The 17,673-nt window shown below is 34.2% G+C and overlaps 2 protein-coding genes and 1 long non-coding RNA gene across 3 annotated transcripts; 2 read left to right on the plus strand and 1 right to left on the minus strand.

Moving 5' to 3' along the window:
* Positions 1-1,486: 1,486 nt before the first annotated feature.
* LOC133790327 (uncharacterized) lies at positions 1,487-2,289 on the plus strand. Its single transcript, XR_009873998.1, has 2 exons — positions 1,487-1,610; positions 1,781-2,289. It is a non-coding gene; the product is annotated as an uncharacterized LOC133790327 (long non-coding RNA).
* A 5,245-nt stretch (positions 2,290-7,534) lies between these two features.
* Positions 7,535-10,711, plus strand: LOC133790328 (G-type lectin S-receptor-like serine/threonine-protein kinase RLK1). Its single transcript, XM_062227931.1, has 2 exons — positions 7,535-8,287; positions 8,875-10,711. The coding sequence occupies exons 1-2, from the start codon at positions 7,588-7,590 to the stop codon at positions 10,602-10,604; spliced, it is 2,430 nt and encodes an 809-aa protein (XP_062083915.1). The 5' UTR covers positions 7,535-7,587; the 3' UTR covers positions 10,605-10,711.
* Positions 10,712-10,928: 217 nt separating this feature from the next.
* Positions 10,929-14,771, minus strand: LOC133790329 (pentatricopeptide repeat-containing protein CRP1, chloroplastic-like). The gene is made up of 4 exons (XM_062227932.1): positions 13,161-14,771; positions 12,614-12,766; positions 12,462-12,533; positions 10,929-12,331 (listed from the first exon to the last, which is right to left on the minus strand). The coding sequence occupies exons 1-4, from the start codon at positions 14,376-14,378 to the stop codon at positions 12,218-12,220; spliced, it is 1,557 nt and encodes a 518-aa protein (XP_062083916.1). The 5' UTR covers positions 14,379-14,771; the 3' UTR covers positions 10,929-12,217.
* Positions 14,772-17,673: the final 2,902 nt, after the last annotated feature.

A 17,673-nucleotide genomic window follows, 5' to 3' on the forward strand; every position in this document is an offset into this window, starting at 1 on the left:
GCAATGAAACTTGTAACAGCCTTTTTGTTATGATTGTCAAAATATGTCTGTGTTGTTTCATGTACAGAGTTTGTTGATCAGTCTTTGAATTGAATTTTGCATATGTTGTCTCTGTTCGTACTACTTAGTCTCGAGTTACATCTACTGGGTGCTGTAGATTAATGAGTACACGTCAGCTTGTGTCAGTATATTTAGAAACATGTTAAATCTTTTTAGCTGGTCGTTTTGTTAATTAGTTAGTGGTTAGGGTTGCTATAAATATAATAATATGTTCCTAACAACCTAACCCTTTTTTGTTAGTTGTTCATTTTGTTGAGAAAACAGAATCTTGTTTTTCTCTCTTGGTTTCTCCTTTCTTTCTTGTGTTTTCGCAGGTTCACCATTGTTGGAGGTGAAGCTTGTTGCATAGCGGTGTGAAGTTCTGATCTGATTCGAAGGGAGTTCGGATCTGGCTAGTAGAGGGATTCAACTAGCGTGCTCAAGGGGATCTTGAGCGTTTTTGAATCGAGGGATTCGATTCATAAGTTCCAAGGGATTTGGAAACTGTTCTTGAGTGGTTACTCAAGTTTTTAGGGTAATCTGTAATTTTAGTGGTGTTAAGATGTTGATTTCATTTCAGAACTAGTCATTGTACTTAACATTTGATTTGTTAGTGAAAGTTACATCTTACCCGACCCAAACACTAGTCGGCTGGAATTTGTTCCAGTGCAGATGAAGCTTGTAAAATTCTATGTGTGATTTTACTTTGCTTTAATTGTCTCTTTCGTTCTAGTAGATTAATTTCTTCATTCAAGAAGTTAGATATTGCACCTTCAAAACTTAATAAACAAATTCATATAAAAATAATTCAAAGGTATCAGTTTTTGTTATGTTACACTAAAACAGTTTTTTGAAAAATCGTGTATTAATTACTTAGCAGCGCCGCCCAACACATTACATAGCCAATTTCTTAAATAACTCTAATTCCTACTAATTTAAGTAAAAACAGAAAATAACAAGCAAAATTTAAAAATGCAAATAATAACTCTTGATCATTCAAATATTTACTTAATATATTATAATACTATATTCTGCTCATGCTCTACTAATCCATCAGTGAAAGAAATAAACATCACTATTGAAACAATTAATAAACACAGTGATATAATAATACTTCATAAGTATCAATGTTTGTTACGTTCGACTATAATAGCATTCTACAAATTGAATTATCAATTACTTAGTAGCATTCAATCCATTACGTAGCCAATCTCGTAAATAACTACAACTTTTTATCAAAATTACTATAATATCCTCAACTATACAGTCAAATACACATTCAATTACCTTAATACCCTTATTTTTCACTACCACCTACAGTAGGAAAAACACAAATTTGACACTTGCAAATTAGTGGGACCCACAGGGTGAACTAATTGTGAGGGTCCCAGAAAAAGCCTAACTTTCAATTTAAAAATAATATCTTGAATGATTATATTCAAATCCATTTCTTAGACCAAATATGAGAACGGTTGTTCAGATGCTTGAATCTCAACCAACATGAAGCTCGTTGCTAGGATCTAACTGTTGAGAGTTCTGATTGGCTAAGTGTTGATTGCTTGTGTGCTGCTGTAAGTTCTAATTCTATCTAAACTCTTACAAATGTACTTTTGTTGAATTTTTCGTTTATATATTTCTACTATTATGTCTACTAATTAATACACATGTTTATTTATGATCTGTACAATTCTGAAACCACCACGATTTGAGCAATCCTCTGATAAAACCAAATGTTATATAGCACCTGAATGGTTTAAACACTATTCTGGTATATGATTGTTTTGAAAGCAAATCACAGGCTCCACAAAAAGCCATGACAAGGAAAGAGTGATAAATGGTCCATTCAATAGGTGAACCCTTCATGAAAAGTCATATAAAGCAAGCTTGAAGATTATGTTGTTAATAATAGCATCACCAATTCATGAAAAGCATATAATCTACCAAGACTTTGCTATATCACAATTTTAGTAGTTTTGTTTTGACAAATCTATGTATACCCTTTTTGGGGGGTGTTTAGCTAGTTCATATTTTATTTTTAATTTTTAATTATGTATTTTGTATTATTTTTATATATTGGATAACAGTAGAAAACTCTTTAGAGTCAGCAACTACTGACTGATGCTTCTCTATTTTCATAAAAAAATAAATAATAATAACGATGATGATGATGATGTTTTGTAATGGCCAAAAAGAACAATGTAATGCTACATATAACATCCATGCACTAGATCAAAATCATCTAATAAATTACATATTGCTGGCTTTATACAAATAGTTAATTCATTATCCTAATATTGCATATATTTATACATATAACTCATGATAGTGTGCAATATTATCACAATAAACAACCCTTGTACCAGATGATAAGATGATGGTTGTCTAAAATGGTAAGGGACATGGTGGAGCACTCACTTCAACTACTCCTTCAAGCATCTGAACAACCCTTCTCATATTGGGTCTAAGAGGTGGATTTTCTTGGACACACCACAAGGACACCATCACATAAATCTCAAACCTCTTCTTATCAGCTAAAGCCTCAGTTTCATAATCCACAAGAACATCCAAAATCCCTTCTCTGAAGCAATCATAAGCCCAATTTGTCAATATCTCTCTCCCCTCCACACCAGCCTCCATATCCACATTTCTTCTACAACAAACAATCTCAAGTAGTACCACTCCAAAGCTATAATCATCCACCTTAGAAGTAATGGCCGTGCTTCTAGACCACTCTGGTGCAACACACCCTTTAATTTGTCCCTCTAATGGCTGTGTGTGTACGGCTCTGATTCATCATCAAAAGTTTGGCCAAACCAAAGTATGATATCTTGGCATTGTTGTACTCATCAAGAAGTATGTTCTGAGGCTTTATATCACAATGGATGATCTGACTGCTGAACTCCTCATGTAAATATAAGAGCCCTTTTTCAATTCCCAAAGCAAGTTCCTTGGTCCCAATTCATCTTTGAAACCGTCTGTGGCTTCTTCAAGTTCTTTGTATTTGATTCAGGAACCCCATACAAATTGCACCAAGTAACATAAAGTTAACATATAAAGAGGCACTTAATATCCCCAATGTAACTCGGATCAAACCACTCTGGTTTTTCTTGATCACTTTTGTAACAGGATGCTTAGATAAGATAGTAGAGTTACTCTTTCGAATTTTGATCAAAGCAATAGATGGACGGCTGTTATCCACTCTCCCATTTGACAAGGGAAACCTCTTCTTCCAACAAGTCCCTCCTCTTAGAACAGCAACAGCACATAAACAGCCATTCAAACAAGATTTTTTGCAGGCTTCTTTAGTGGAAGATGCTATTCTAATGTAATCTGATCCGGGCCAACCAGCATTCCTGAGCTCCACAATATCATATGCATCTTTCCCAGAACTAGTTATCTCATCTTCCTTACAGCCTTGAATGAAATCTGGTTTACAACTTCCATAACTGTCATCAGGATTGATTAGAGAGTACCCTTCTAAGCATTCACAATTTGGTCCCTTGTCCTCCTTGAGGCTGCAAATGGTATTGTACCCACAAACTCCAATACCTGCCCAAACAACAGTTGAAATGCATATGTTATCTGGTATAGACCAAAGAGGTGTCCAACTCACATTGCTACTAAAATTTCTGGGATGAAAATACTGTGTGAAAATTCCATCAAAACTAATTGTTGCTCAAACGTAGTAGTCCCTTGTTGACACAACTCTTCCTTCTGGAAACATACAAGTAGTAGCCTGACTCATTGAAAACTATCAGTGTGGTTGCAATCACTGGATTAGAGCTTTCACCAGTAATGTTAGTTGCATAATAAGACTCATTGGCATGGTGTTAAAAGCCAAGAAATCAAATCCTCCTGATTTGGTTTTTCATGCTCAGTTTCCTATTTTATAGGAATACTATTTATTGTATTTATTATGTATTTATCAAAGGAAACAAACGAGAGAGTACGCCTTTTGGTTTGGTTCTGTTAGAGTTTTTATTTGAGGGCATTTTAGTCTTTTCTTAATTATTGTTATTTTATATCTTTTGTCTTATATAAAAGGCTTGGCTTATTAGTTTTGTAACCTAGAATAATTTTCTCTCCATTTTGCAATACACTCTAGCCTCCCTTTTCTCTCTTCATCTTTTTGCTATCTCTCATTTGGGTTTTATGGATTGTGTCTTTGCATAATTATCAGGTTCGTCTTCTTCCAAAAGAGAATTTTAGGGTTTGATTATTGTGTTTTTTAAAAATAATTAAACTAATTGAAACGGAATATCAAATTAAATAAACGAGATTTATTCAGAGTCCTACACATGTCTTTTTTTTCTCAGGTAACGGAGTGGTAGTGACAGAATTGCACAAATCATAACGTTTGGTAATCTGTCGAAAAAAAATGTGATATATAAGTATAAAAAAATGGAAACATGTAGTATTTATGCCGCAATTAATTCTTCATTAATTAATAAAACCTAAAAGTATTTTGGTCATTTAAAAAAAATTGACAAAAATCAAATCGAAAGTATTAACTTGATTCGTTTTACAAAATACGAGAACCAATTTGTCTTTTAAGAAAATATAGTGGTCAATCAAGTATTATTCGGGCAAACTACAGAAATCAAACCGGTATTTTATCTTATTATAACAACTTTTTTCGTTTTTTTTTTCCAGAAATAACTATTGAAGTATTATTTATTTATGATTCAAGTAGTATTTTTCCATTAGTTAGGTTATATAAAAGAAACAAATTCGATGCAACACCATCTAAATTAAAATTCATAAAATTTAATTTACATTTGTCATCAAACATACTTGACTTTCTTTTGTCCACTCCTATATATTCTATGACTATTTATTTATTTTTATCGTGGCAAATTTTATTATTCTATCTAAGTATTGAAAGAAAGGTAAAGTGCAATTAATGCACCGTCAACTATGTAAAACGACATTGAACCTATTGTCGCATCATATTATTTTATAACTTTTCACTACAATTTATCTACCAACCAAGACAAAAAAAAAAACTCATAAAATGTAAAACGACAATGTATCATAATCTTAAACAACTTAAAAACGACAAGCATTCAATAAACTCAATAATTACTTAATTTGTAAACGACAATAACATGTCCTTAGTAAAACAATAGGAACATGAATAAACGACAACGTCAATTTTAAGTTAACCACATACAAAAATTGATTTGAAAAAAATATACATATATACATCGATTGCACGTGATCTTCCATATTAAAATTAAAACAAAAAATCAATAATTGAAAAACTCAAATGACTCTTATATGAAAAATTTATCAAAAGCAACATTAGAAAATCGTGATGTGATGTGTTTAATTTCTTCCCATCATGGGTTTATATTTTTTTAGACACTGTGTCTTTCTCTATTACTTGTTTAGACCTTGTGTTTTAATAAATTATTTTTTGAACCCTATATTTTGTAAAATTGTTAAAATAGAACCCTATGTTTTGTAAAATTGTTAAAATAGAACCCTAAACTCAATTTTGATGAAGAAAAAATTGAATATAATAACACAATTTTTAATCAGAATGATTTTATTTTTATTCTGAATTGTTAGTTTAGTAAATTATTTGTGATTTTAGTTGAGAAAACATTGACCAAAATCGGGTTTAGAGTTCCATTTTAACCATTTTACAAAATATAGGATTCAAAAAGTAATTTGTCAAAATACAAAGTCCAAACAAGTAATAGAAAAAAACACAGGATCCAAAAATGTATAAACCCTAAAATATATAATTGACCATAAAAGAAACCATCTCATTCGCACTTTGTGCACCTTGAGTCACTTTTTCTCAATGCCCACTTCCATACCACTATCATAGTTTTCTATAAATATAATTTTTTTTATTTAGAAAATATATTAATTTATTGTGCAATTAATGTCCTAAAGTTGATATATTGAACATTAATTGTTGATGTTAAATCTAATTTGTGATTCATTAGTGCTCACAAGACAACTCCAATGGGAGTTGTTTGGTGGGTAACTTGTGAGGTGATGGGATAGGTGGATGAGGTGGATGAGATTTTATTAAAATAACATAGGCAACGTTGCTTTTTTTTTTTTTTTCTTTGATTGGTTAGATTTATTAAAAAAATTATAATAAGATCACTTAAGCTACTATTAGAGTTGCTCCCATTGTGAAATGCTCTAAGAGCAACTCCAACAGAAGTGGCTAGAATAGATACTTGTCACGTGGATGAGGTGGAAGGATATTTATTAGAAGAAAACAAATAACATTGTTCGTGTTATTCATTTTTTAATTTTTCTTTCTCTTTTTTTTGATTGGTTAGATTTATTTTAAAAATTAAAGTGGGATTGGTTAAGCTCTAATATGTTTATTTGTTAACAAGTTAGTGAAAGTTCTAATCAAGTTACTAAAACTATAAGATTCAATCTGACACAAGGAAGAGTAGTGCCAATCACCAGATTTCATACAAAGATGCAAAGAAGATGAACTAATGAGTTATGGAAAAGATGCATATGATGTTGTGGAGATCATAAATTTTTGTCATTTTAAATTTGTTATTCATTTTTATCGGGGTGGTGTAGTTTATTGTCGTTTTGAGTAAAAATTGTTTTTTTTTTAATCGGTGGTGTCATTTATTGTCGTTTTCAAAGCTGCGTTGTTTTGTTTTTAGTAATTATTGTTTGGTTTTCAGAAAATATTGTCGTTTTCTCGGGGTGATGACTTTTTGTCGTTTTCTGAGGTGTTGTCGTTTTCATTGTACTTGTCGTTCTTAGAAAATAAGGTCGTTTTTCATTTTTGTCGTTTTATTATAATTATGTCGTTTTTTTATTATTTTCGTCGTTTGACGTCCTCTTTATTAAACTTTATTATTTTTTTAGCATTGTCTTTTTTTACTCAAGAATTGTGTTTTATTCAGTATTTTCGTTTGCTGTCGTTTTGCTCAAATAACAAATACTCTCATTAGATATATACAATTATTATGTGAATAATATGACAATTTCCTCTGACTCGTCTTGTGTTGAACTCGTTCATATCAAAATCTTTAGTGTGAGAGAATTCAATTATGTGATTACACTCCACTCCCATACATGAAAAATATGTCAAAAATGAAAATATTTACATACTCAAATACTCATTGGATGCACATAATTTTGAATACAGCTATTTTAATTTTGAAAATTCTACAGTGAAAATTCTAATTTTGAATACAGCTATTTTAATTTTGAAAATTCTACAGTGAAAATTCTAATTTTGAATACAGCTATTTTAATTTTCCCTTCAAATTAAATAACTTTGTTGACTAGGAATAGACCATTCTAACATGATGTGTGGCCTTGTTTTATTCACCCATTTTCTCCTATCCACTTAGAAAAATTCATTAATATGATTATGATTGTTTTTCCAATAAAAATTAGCCCTTCAAATAATATCAGTTTGACTAATTCAATAATTTAAAGACAAATTCCATTGACTCCAAAGTCTTTTCTATAAACCAAAAAAAAAAAACTCATCTCTCATGCAATATATAGTACAGCAAAATCTCAGAAAATTTTACAGCAAAAATGGCTCTTTTTACTAAGCTTCATCTCCTTCTTCTTCTTCTTCTTCTTGTTCTACCAAACGCAGCCATTTCTCAAACCAACAACAACATCACAGTCGGGACAACACTCTCTGCAACAGACAACTCATCGCCGTGGACTTCTTCCTCCGGCGACTTCGCTTTCGGCTTTCGAAAACTAGAAAACCAAAACGACCTCTTCTTACTCTCCATATGGTACGCAAACATACCAGACAAAACCATAGTCTGGTACACCAACACAGATTCGCCGGCGGCGCCGAGAGGGTCGCGGGTCAGCCTGACCGCTGACCGGGGGCTGCTGCTGGCTGATCCTCAAGGCCAAGAGCTATGGAGTTCGGAGATAATAGGCGGAGACGCCTCACACGCCGTCATGGGCGACGATGGCAACATGGTGATCTTTGAAGAGAATGGTTCTGGGAAGCTGTGGGAAAGCTTTGATCACCCGAGTGATACGCTGTTGCCTGGTCAGAGTATGAGCCGTGGAGAAGGGCTTTCGTCTCGTCAAAGAGAGACTGAGTTTTCGAAAGGAAGATTCCAGTTGAGGCTGCAGCAAGATGGGAATCTGGTGATGAATTCCATTAACTTGCCGACTGAGAATGCGAATAGTCCGTACTATGCAAGTGACACCGACGAGGGGACTAACTCGTCCACTGCCGGAACTCGGTTGGTGTTCAATGAGACAGGTATAACGATATGTATAGTTTGTTAGTTTTGATGAAAGTGTTTTCATTTTTATGGTATATTGTTCATTCATTGGGTTTGTGTAGTTTTGTTTTAGACAAAATTGTGTGCATCTCTTTTCTTATACTTAGGTAGAATGCAATCTCAAAAGACTAGTCTTGTGAGTTCTTATAATCTACTAACCGATCTCATATTTAGTTGATGTGTGGTCCTAAAAATATATACACTATAGGCTTCTTCATAGGTGGCCCTTAGTAATTGCAACCATCAACCTAAGGTAGTGTTCGCACTTTAGTGTTTAGTTGGTTCAATTATTATTTTTATAATCCTAAGTTATTTACCATAATTTATTAGATAGAGTACATTAAATAGTTTTTAGAGTTAGGTGTCGAGCTAGTCAGAAAGAATGTTTCTCTACTAGCTTGATGCCGACCTAGTCAGGATGCTCTGCTATTATCATCTCATTTCTACATAGAAAAATATGTATTTTATTTATTGAAACACAAAGGGAAGGTTTATATTTAAAAATAAGGTAACAATTGTGTTCATATGCCATAATATTATTATTGTTTATATGTTTCATGATCAGGGATTCTATATCTTTTGAGAGAAAATAACGAAAGATTAAGTCTAGACCAGAACACGGTCTCGTCAAGGGACAACTATATAAGAGCTACTCTGAACTTTGATGGTGTTTTCACTCAATATTATCATCCCAAGAGCTCCAATGGGAAATGGACTGTTCTTTGGTCCAAACCAGATGATATATGTCAAAACTCTCTGGTCTCAGCCGGTATTGGTGTTTGTGGACACAACAGTATTTGTATGCTCAACGCAGATTCAAGACCAACTTGTCAATGCCCCAAAAAATTCTCTTTTATTGATCCTAATGACACGTATGGAAGCTGCAAACCAGATTTCATACAAGGCTGCGCTGAAGACGAGCTTACTCCCAACAAAGAAGAACTCTATGAAGTTGAGGAGCTGACCAATGCAGATTGGCCCTTATCAGATTATGTCGAACTAAAGCCTTACAATGGAGACGCGTGCAAAGAGTCTTGCTTGAAAGATTGTTTGTGTGCTGTTGCTATCTTCAGAGATGGAACATGTTGGAAGAAGAAGCTGCCTCTCTCAAATGGCAGATTTGACAGCGGTCTTAACTCGAGGGCGTTTATCAAAGTTCGTAAAGACAATGTCACCTTACCTAGGGTCCCTTATGCAGAAGAGAAGAGGAAAAACCAAGACACTTTGAACAGAGTTGGTGCAGCTCTTTTGGGTACTTCTGTTTTTGTTAATATTTTATTGGCAGCCACAGTTTGTATAGGATTCTTCTTCATAAACCAAAAGAAGGGTAGTAAGAAAAAGGTTTCATCACCCAAAAACATACCTAACTTGAATTTGCGTAGCTTTGCTTATGAAGAGCTTGTGGAAGCCACAGATGAGTTTAAAGAAGAGTTGGGAAGAGGAGCTTTTGGAACTGTTTATAAAGGAGCACTGGATGTGGATTCAAGTGTCATTGAAATAGCAGTGAAGAAGCTAAATTTTGTGGTACAAGAGACTGAGAAAGAGTTCAAAAATGAAGTCAGTGTAATAGCTCAAACACATCACAAAAACCTGGTTCGGTTACTTGGTTACTGTGATGATGGACAGAACCGTTTGCTGGTGTATGAGTACCTTCAAAATGGGACTCTGGCAAAATTTGTGTTTGGAGACTCAAAACCCAGCTGGAAGCAAAGAGCTAGAATTGCTTTAGACATAGCGAAAGGACTACTGTATTTGCATGAGGAGTGCACCAGTCAGATCATCCATTGTGATATAAAGCCTCAGAACATACTTCTTGATGATTACAACAGTGCCAAGATATCGGATTTTGGTTTGGCCAAGCTTTTGATGATGAATCAAAGCCAGACAAATACAGCCATTAGAGGAACAAAAGGTTATGTTGCGCCAGAATGGTTTAGGAGCATGCCCATTACTTCCAAGGTGGATGTGTATAGCTTTGGAGTGGTACTACTTGAGATTGTTTGTTGTAGAAGAAATGTAGAAATGGAGATTGGTGAGGAAGGGAAAGAGATCTTGACAGATTGGGCTTATGAATGCTTCGCAGAAGGGTCATTAGGTGTGCTTGTTGATAATGATGCTGAAGCTTTAGATGATAAGAAGAAGTTGGAGACTTACGTGATGGTGTCTATGTGGTGTATTCAAGAGAATCCATCTCTTAGACCTAACATGAGGAAGGTTGTTCAAATGCTTGAAGGAGTTGTTGAAGTAGATGCTCCACCTTCTCCATTGCCCTATTCCGTTACCATTAACATCTAACTCTTTTTGAGTCTTTGTTAAGTTGTACTGTAATAGTCTCTTGAACAATTAACTATGTCTATGTATCTTTCAATATTGAATGTAGATTAGATACAATATTGTCATAATTATCTAGCTAAACAAGATTTAATATTTTGTGAAAAGTAATAAACAAAATAACAAATGTAAGATATTCAAAACTCACTAAAGAAACAATAATCTTACTGATATAGCCTTCTTTTCCAATATAATAATATTAATTCACCCATTAGTTAATTTAGTTGTGTAAACTAGTAGCCACATTAATTTCTATATCTAATTCTGCTACATTTTCACAAAATCATGTAAATAACTCATTTGTATGTATCATTATCTCAGTATTATTTTTCTTCTTTAAGATTTTAATCTTCATATGCCAACCTTATTTAATCAACTAAATCATACACAAGAATTAGAGTTCACCTTGGCAATTCGGACAACAATCATGAAGAAATAGATGAGAGCACGCCAAATCACCACTTGCATAGTGTCAAGAGTTCACCTTTCAGACAGCAGAACGTTAGTGTAAAACCTTTTGACTTTTCTAAGCCTGGCCCATGAAACAAAGCATGAAAATCCTAGAACTGCAACTATGGCACAAAGCAAAAAGAGAAAATAGACACTAGAAAAGATAGCATCTCTAACAATTATACCTACATGGTCCATGGATGTCTGTTCATGGGGACCTTAATCTTCATCCCTTTATTATAAATGCAACTAAAGAAGATAAGGACGTACATAGATGAGTGTGATTATAATACACGGTAATAGTATTGTACTCTTTTTTTGAAAAGAAGAGTCAGAGGTCAGAAAGACCTCCACTCAAAATCAATAATAACCCTAACTTTTGGCGGAGGAAAACCGTGGAAACAAAAATAAGACAAAAACAAAGCCCTAGAGAAAACCAGAACAAGAAAGTTTACGACCACAAATACATCCATTCCCTACAAAAACATCCTCAAATCCTTTCAACCTATATACCCAAGTAGCCACCCAGAATCTAATTTTATCCCAAAGGTAATCAACAGAACAAGAGGACTCTCAAGTCTCTGAACTTATGAAGTCTCGTTTCTGTAGTATACCAATTCGTTAACATACCACCAAGCCATTTTTTATTAACATAATGACACCGAGCCTTTCTTGCTGCCCCTGCTACTGAATCAGCTGCTTTATTTTTGGCACCAACAATTAAGAATTGTTTTCCCCTACTTGCTGCATCAAAAACTGATGATCTTGCTATTTCTTTCCAACCAAATAACCCAGAAAGTTGCCAGCACGGTACTTTGCCAAAGACAAGCCATTCTCTTCTCTCCCTCTAGTTGACATAATAGTATTGTACTTAAGAGACATAATTAGGAGGAAGAATTCAAGTTCAAGTCGTTAATATTTCACTTCCTCAGTCGATTAACCCATGCATTGGCTTAGCTGGATGGTGAAAAGGTACTTGGTTATTATGCCAAGAACGTCACAGTACTCGTCCCAACACAAATTTTGCTCTGCCGATGGCCATTTCAGAGCCCCAAATGAATCAATATACTGAGAGCTTCTACATTAATCATGGGGCTGAAATAAATTTCTCTAGAACTGTCTATAAGTTAGACATGTATTTGGCTATGCTCAAGAACATTCATAGCAACTTTTAACATCTGTCTAGCCTTCCTATCAGGAGTACATCCAGCAGACTCCATTTCCATGAATATCTCTGGTACCTGCCAAACCAAATCAATTTTATTTTCTGCATATATGAATTAATTGTTTCCTTGAAAAATAATAACAAAATAAACTAAAACTAGGCTGCACTGTATTTGAAACTAAAGCAACCAAGGTACGTGAAGGCACCTTATCATACTTCTTTGCCCGACTGAAAGCTTTCATGAGGGTAGTATAAGTAACTACATCGGGGCTCAAACCCTTCACAAAACAAGAAAATTATGATGTTTAGAACTCTGTCATGCCTGACTAAGAATTTGATTCAGAAAAATGAGGCTTACACTTTCTTTTATATGTTGGTATATTGATAGAGCCTCCAAGTGTTTGCCAGCAATCCCAAATGCATTGATCAACACATTTAGCATTACAACATTAGGTTCGATGCCCTCTGTTTCCATGAGCTGAAGCACCTTAAGTGTTTGATCGTATAATCCCTGCAAATATTGTACGCCATAGTAAGAAGTTAATAATGAGAAGTGAATGGGACTTTCAAGACCACCTTTTTCTTTCACTATCAATCAAAATCCTCATGGAATTGATACAGGAATCGTAAGTCATTCATACCGACCTCACAACTAGAATGTTTACACACCATAAAAACATTTGTAAAAAAAACACTAAGATATAGTTGACTAATCAAAATTGACAAAGCAGCAGCCATAATAAGCATATTTTGAACTCAGGAGTTTTAACACCTCTAGCTCCCCAACAAACATAGAAGCATATCTTCGCACAAAAGCCCAAAGATTACACAAATACATGTTAAGCTTACAAACGACTTAATGATTTATGGTGAGTGGTGACTTTGCACATTTGAAAGGAGCAAACCTGCTGAGCATAGGCATTAGCCAACACACAAAATATGCTGGGTGAAGTCGGAAGACCTTCTGACTTTAGAGCAGAAATACACTCTTCAGCGTTCTGAAATTTCCCATATTGCCCATATATATCAACCAAAACAGCATATATCACCCCACTTTTCTTGTACCCTCTAAAATTCATACTCTCAAACATCTTTCTCATTACATCCCACTTCCCTTGCTCTCCTAAATAGCTAATAATCGAAACGAAGATCTTTGGATCGGGATATAATCCCTGTTCCTGCATCTCATTGAACAGCTTAAGCACTATACCAATATCCCCAGCCTTGCAATGCCACATTATCAGAGAATTCCAAGTTGTTATATTAGGCTTCACATTTTCTTCTTTCATTTTCTCAAACACTTGGAGGGCTTCACCTAGCTCGCCATATTTACCAAACGTGTCAATTACACTATTGTAAATTTGTCTGTCTAATGACATCCCCATCTCCCTAATCTCTTCCACTATGTCCATAGCTTTCTTCCACATCCCATTGTCCCTATACAAGCCAATAACCTTCCCATACAGAAACGAGCTTAGCCGAAGCCCTTTTACCTTCATCTCATTGATTACAGACCAAGTATCATCCAACCTCCCGGCTTTGACATAGTAATCCAAGAGAATCTCATAAGTTTCTCGATTCCTCTGAATACCCTTTTCGTCCATTGCACTCAAAACTCTAACCGCAGTCCCTAAGAGGCCTTTCTTCAAAAACCCTCTGAGCAAAACGTTGTAAAGCTTTACTTTTGGCTCAAACCCAACCCAAGTCATTTCTTGAAACAAACAATCAGCTTCTAAAGTCCTACCAACACTACCAAGAGCTTCAATCAAATAAGCATAAGATACGAAGCTAGGATGAAAGCCCATGGCGTCCAGCTGAGCCAAAAGAGTCATCGCCCTGTCTACATTCCCTTCTTTACAATATTCACGAATTAAATGGTTGTAAGACTCGCCGGAAAGTTCTTCTCCAGTTCTAAGACGATCTGGGCACTCAAGAATGGAGCTTTCACTATCGAATTTTACTTCAAAACTGGGTCCTTTAACACCTTTGCTCTGCCTTGAGTGGTTCGTGGAGCCGAAGAAGTTGAGTGCAGCTTGGCATTTCAGACAACTAGGAACAAGGGTACTTCTGGGGATGGACAGTGGTAACAATGAGTTGGGGCACAGAACAGAGTTCAGTTCCATGTCCCTACTCTCGTAGATAATTCACCTCGCCACTTCCAGGATCATCATGGTTGCCGACAGAGGGACAGAAAAAGAAACGAGACTTATTACTGACCTTAATTTGATGAAATAAACCTTGGGTGCATGTTTAGCATAAAACCCATCACTGAATCTTTTAAAGAACTCTTACGACTCAGAAAAAGAGGGAAAAAAATAATGAAGCTTATGATGGAGAAATCTAAGGTCTAAACGGGAAAAAGTACACAACCAGATCAAGAAACATTGAGATTCAGAAGCATTAATGAATGAAAATCGAAGCAGCAAAGAGTATTATTTTGGCGCCACAAAAACTTGACCAAGCCAAATGAAGCGGAGAGGTAGAGAGGTCTATGTGCTGATATTCTAGAGTAGAAAGAGACAAACACCAAGGATAAGAGAAAGATTACAACCTTGTAAACGACAAAAAATTATTAATGTTTTTGGCGTTCTTACAAACGACATTAATATCATTGCTCGAAACATCATTTTTTTTTTTTTTTTTTGGCAATACTCTAAACATCATTTTAGTTCAAAGAAATAAATTAGATGGCATTTCTGGAAAGTGATTTCAACAATAACTTCGTCAAACACATGTCATCCTTAATACAATAGGGAAATTTCATTATTTATGTCTAATAATACCTAATATTACCAAAAAATTCCAACACTAACAATATTTTCAAATTAATGCTAAACTTTTCCCTCATACCCAAAATACCCTTCCCATTCAACCTCAGCCTTCTCTCGCTCAATCTCGGTTTCTCTCTCTCTCAGTCTCACAAAAATCCCCCAAAAACCATCGAACCCCCACCTCCATCGAGCCGTCGAGCCCCCATCTTTTTAACAGGAGTGACACACAAGGCCAACCTTTCTTTAGATGTTACTCCTAAGAATGCACGGATACCAAGATCACTTTCAACATGAACTGGTGTAAACGGTTGGTCGCCACAAGTGTAAGGAACCTCCAATTTCAACTCATAAATCTGTTTATCAACTTTAAGTTCCTTGTGCAATATATCAAGAAGTTGCAAGTACTTTACAGTATCCTCCATCGGTATCACCATGCATTGAGGGTCCTTGAAAATCCACTTATTCCCTTGTAATTCCCAAACACCATTGTAGGATACAAAAACGTAGACAATAGAGCCTCTGTTGGAAAAAAAAAACATTAAAATTGTCAGGAAAACTGTCATTTTTTCAGAAATACATTAAAAAAGAACTTTATCGAGCTAACATCGAGCTTTATCGAGTTAGCATCGAGCTCTTATCGAACACTATCGAGCTACAATTTCTCAAAACCGAACATAAACCCTCCATCGAACCCTATCGAGCTACTATCGAGCTCATATCGAGCACATATCGAGAAACCTAAACCTATCGAGCTCAAATATTGTAGGGTCCCATCGAACCCTTATCGAACCATTATCGAGTTTCCATCGAGCACAATCGAGCACTAATACCCAACCCTATCGAGCTATAATCGAGCTCACATCGAGCTCTTACAAGACCTTCTTCTACATACCATCGAGCTCATATCGAACCGTTATCGAGCTGATATCGAGCAAAAAAGTTGCAGAAAACCCAGAAAAACACAGATCGCGGAATCTCTCAAAAAATCCCGAAAAATACACCAATATAGGCTCAAATCTGTTCAAAATAGCTAACAAAATGTAAACAAATAATACCCAATACATAAAATATAAAATCTTATTACCCATGGTTTTTCTTCTCCAAAAACTCTCAAAATAGATGTTGTCTTTGATATTAACGACTTCACAGAGACAATGGAGATGGCTAACAATGATTTTGACAAGAAAATTATACAAAATTGTAGGTTTTGTGTATGATTTCGTGAGAATGAGAGAGAGAGAGGGAGGAGAGTGGAAGAAAAGGTTTTGTGATTTTTTGATATAATGGGAGGGGTATTTTGGGTATGGGAGGAAAGTTTAGCATTAATTTGAAAATATTATTAATATTGGAATTTTTTGGTAATATTAGGTATTATTAGAGATAAAAAGTGAAATTTTCCTACTAATATTAGTACTTCACTTCCAACATTTCTTAGCTTATTTCTTTTGGTGCTGCTCTGCTACACCAGCAGAAAACTTCACTTTCGGTTAAGCCATTAATATAAATATTTAGTCTTGCATTATATATATTATTTTAATAATAATATTTTATAACATTTAAATTTATATTAATATAATTATAATAATAATATTTCAATTTATATTATTTAGTATTGAATAATATGATTAAGCCATTCAACCAATATTTAGAGGGACCAACCGTTCAACCATTTAAATTAATAATTGAAAAGAACTTCGAACGAACCCTACCGGCATAAATTTTCAATCCATATGGTACGTAGAGAGACTGTTTACTTATGTACTAAGCTTTTTTTCTATTCAATACATTAAATATATGCAAGAATTTCCAAGAATGATAAAGTGACACAATCCCACACTTGACTTGACTTGAATTTATACACCAACAGCAATGTCTTTTCATTTAGTATATATATGATTTAAGAGGCTTTGTTGAAAGGGTGATATCTAGGCATGGCAAAATGAGGCGGTGAAGTTGGGCCCTGACCCGACGGGATGTTTTTGCCTCGGTAAAAATAGGACGAAATTAGAAATAGGGTAAATTTTTTTTTTTTTATACTCTATCTCAATTCTCTCATGTTATTTACATTGTACATAAAATTAATATTTTATATATAATTTAAAATATCATTAATTCTAAATAGACTAAAAATAATTATAAATATTAGAAAATATGTTTCATTACCTATTGAATATTTTACACGTAGCTTCAACAATAAAAGTAAATGCATGTGAAAATAATATAATAAGCTTAATTAATTTGGTCATGACAATGATCTGGCTGAATAAATACAAGAATTGCATTTAAAAAAAAAACTTGCAATCGAAAAAAAAAACAATAGAAAAGGAACTGCTCTCCACGTGGCAGTAGAAGACAAATTGTCTGTAAAAGAATATGACACTCTGGCTGACCATAGCATTTCTGATATATAATACTTCTATCATAATTTTTATTAATTTTTTTATTATTTATATTTATTTCATTTTTATTATTTTAGTATTATAATCACCATTAAATACTAATTTTTTTAACTTATTATTATTATTTTTAACTTTAAACAATAAAATTTAAAGAAAAATTATTATTTTTTGTATATTTTTAATAATGATATTTGCAAGAAAACTCATTTATTCTTTTTAGTTGACGCACCAATAACCCCAATAAAAAA

The sequence above is a fragment of the Humulus lupulus genome, chromosome 7 (assembly GCF_963169125.1).
Source record: "Humulus lupulus chromosome 7, drHumLupu1.1, whole genome shotgun sequence".
In the NCBI taxonomy this organism is placed as follows: Eukaryota; Viridiplantae; Streptophyta; class Magnoliopsida; order Rosales; family Cannabaceae; genus Humulus; species Humulus lupulus.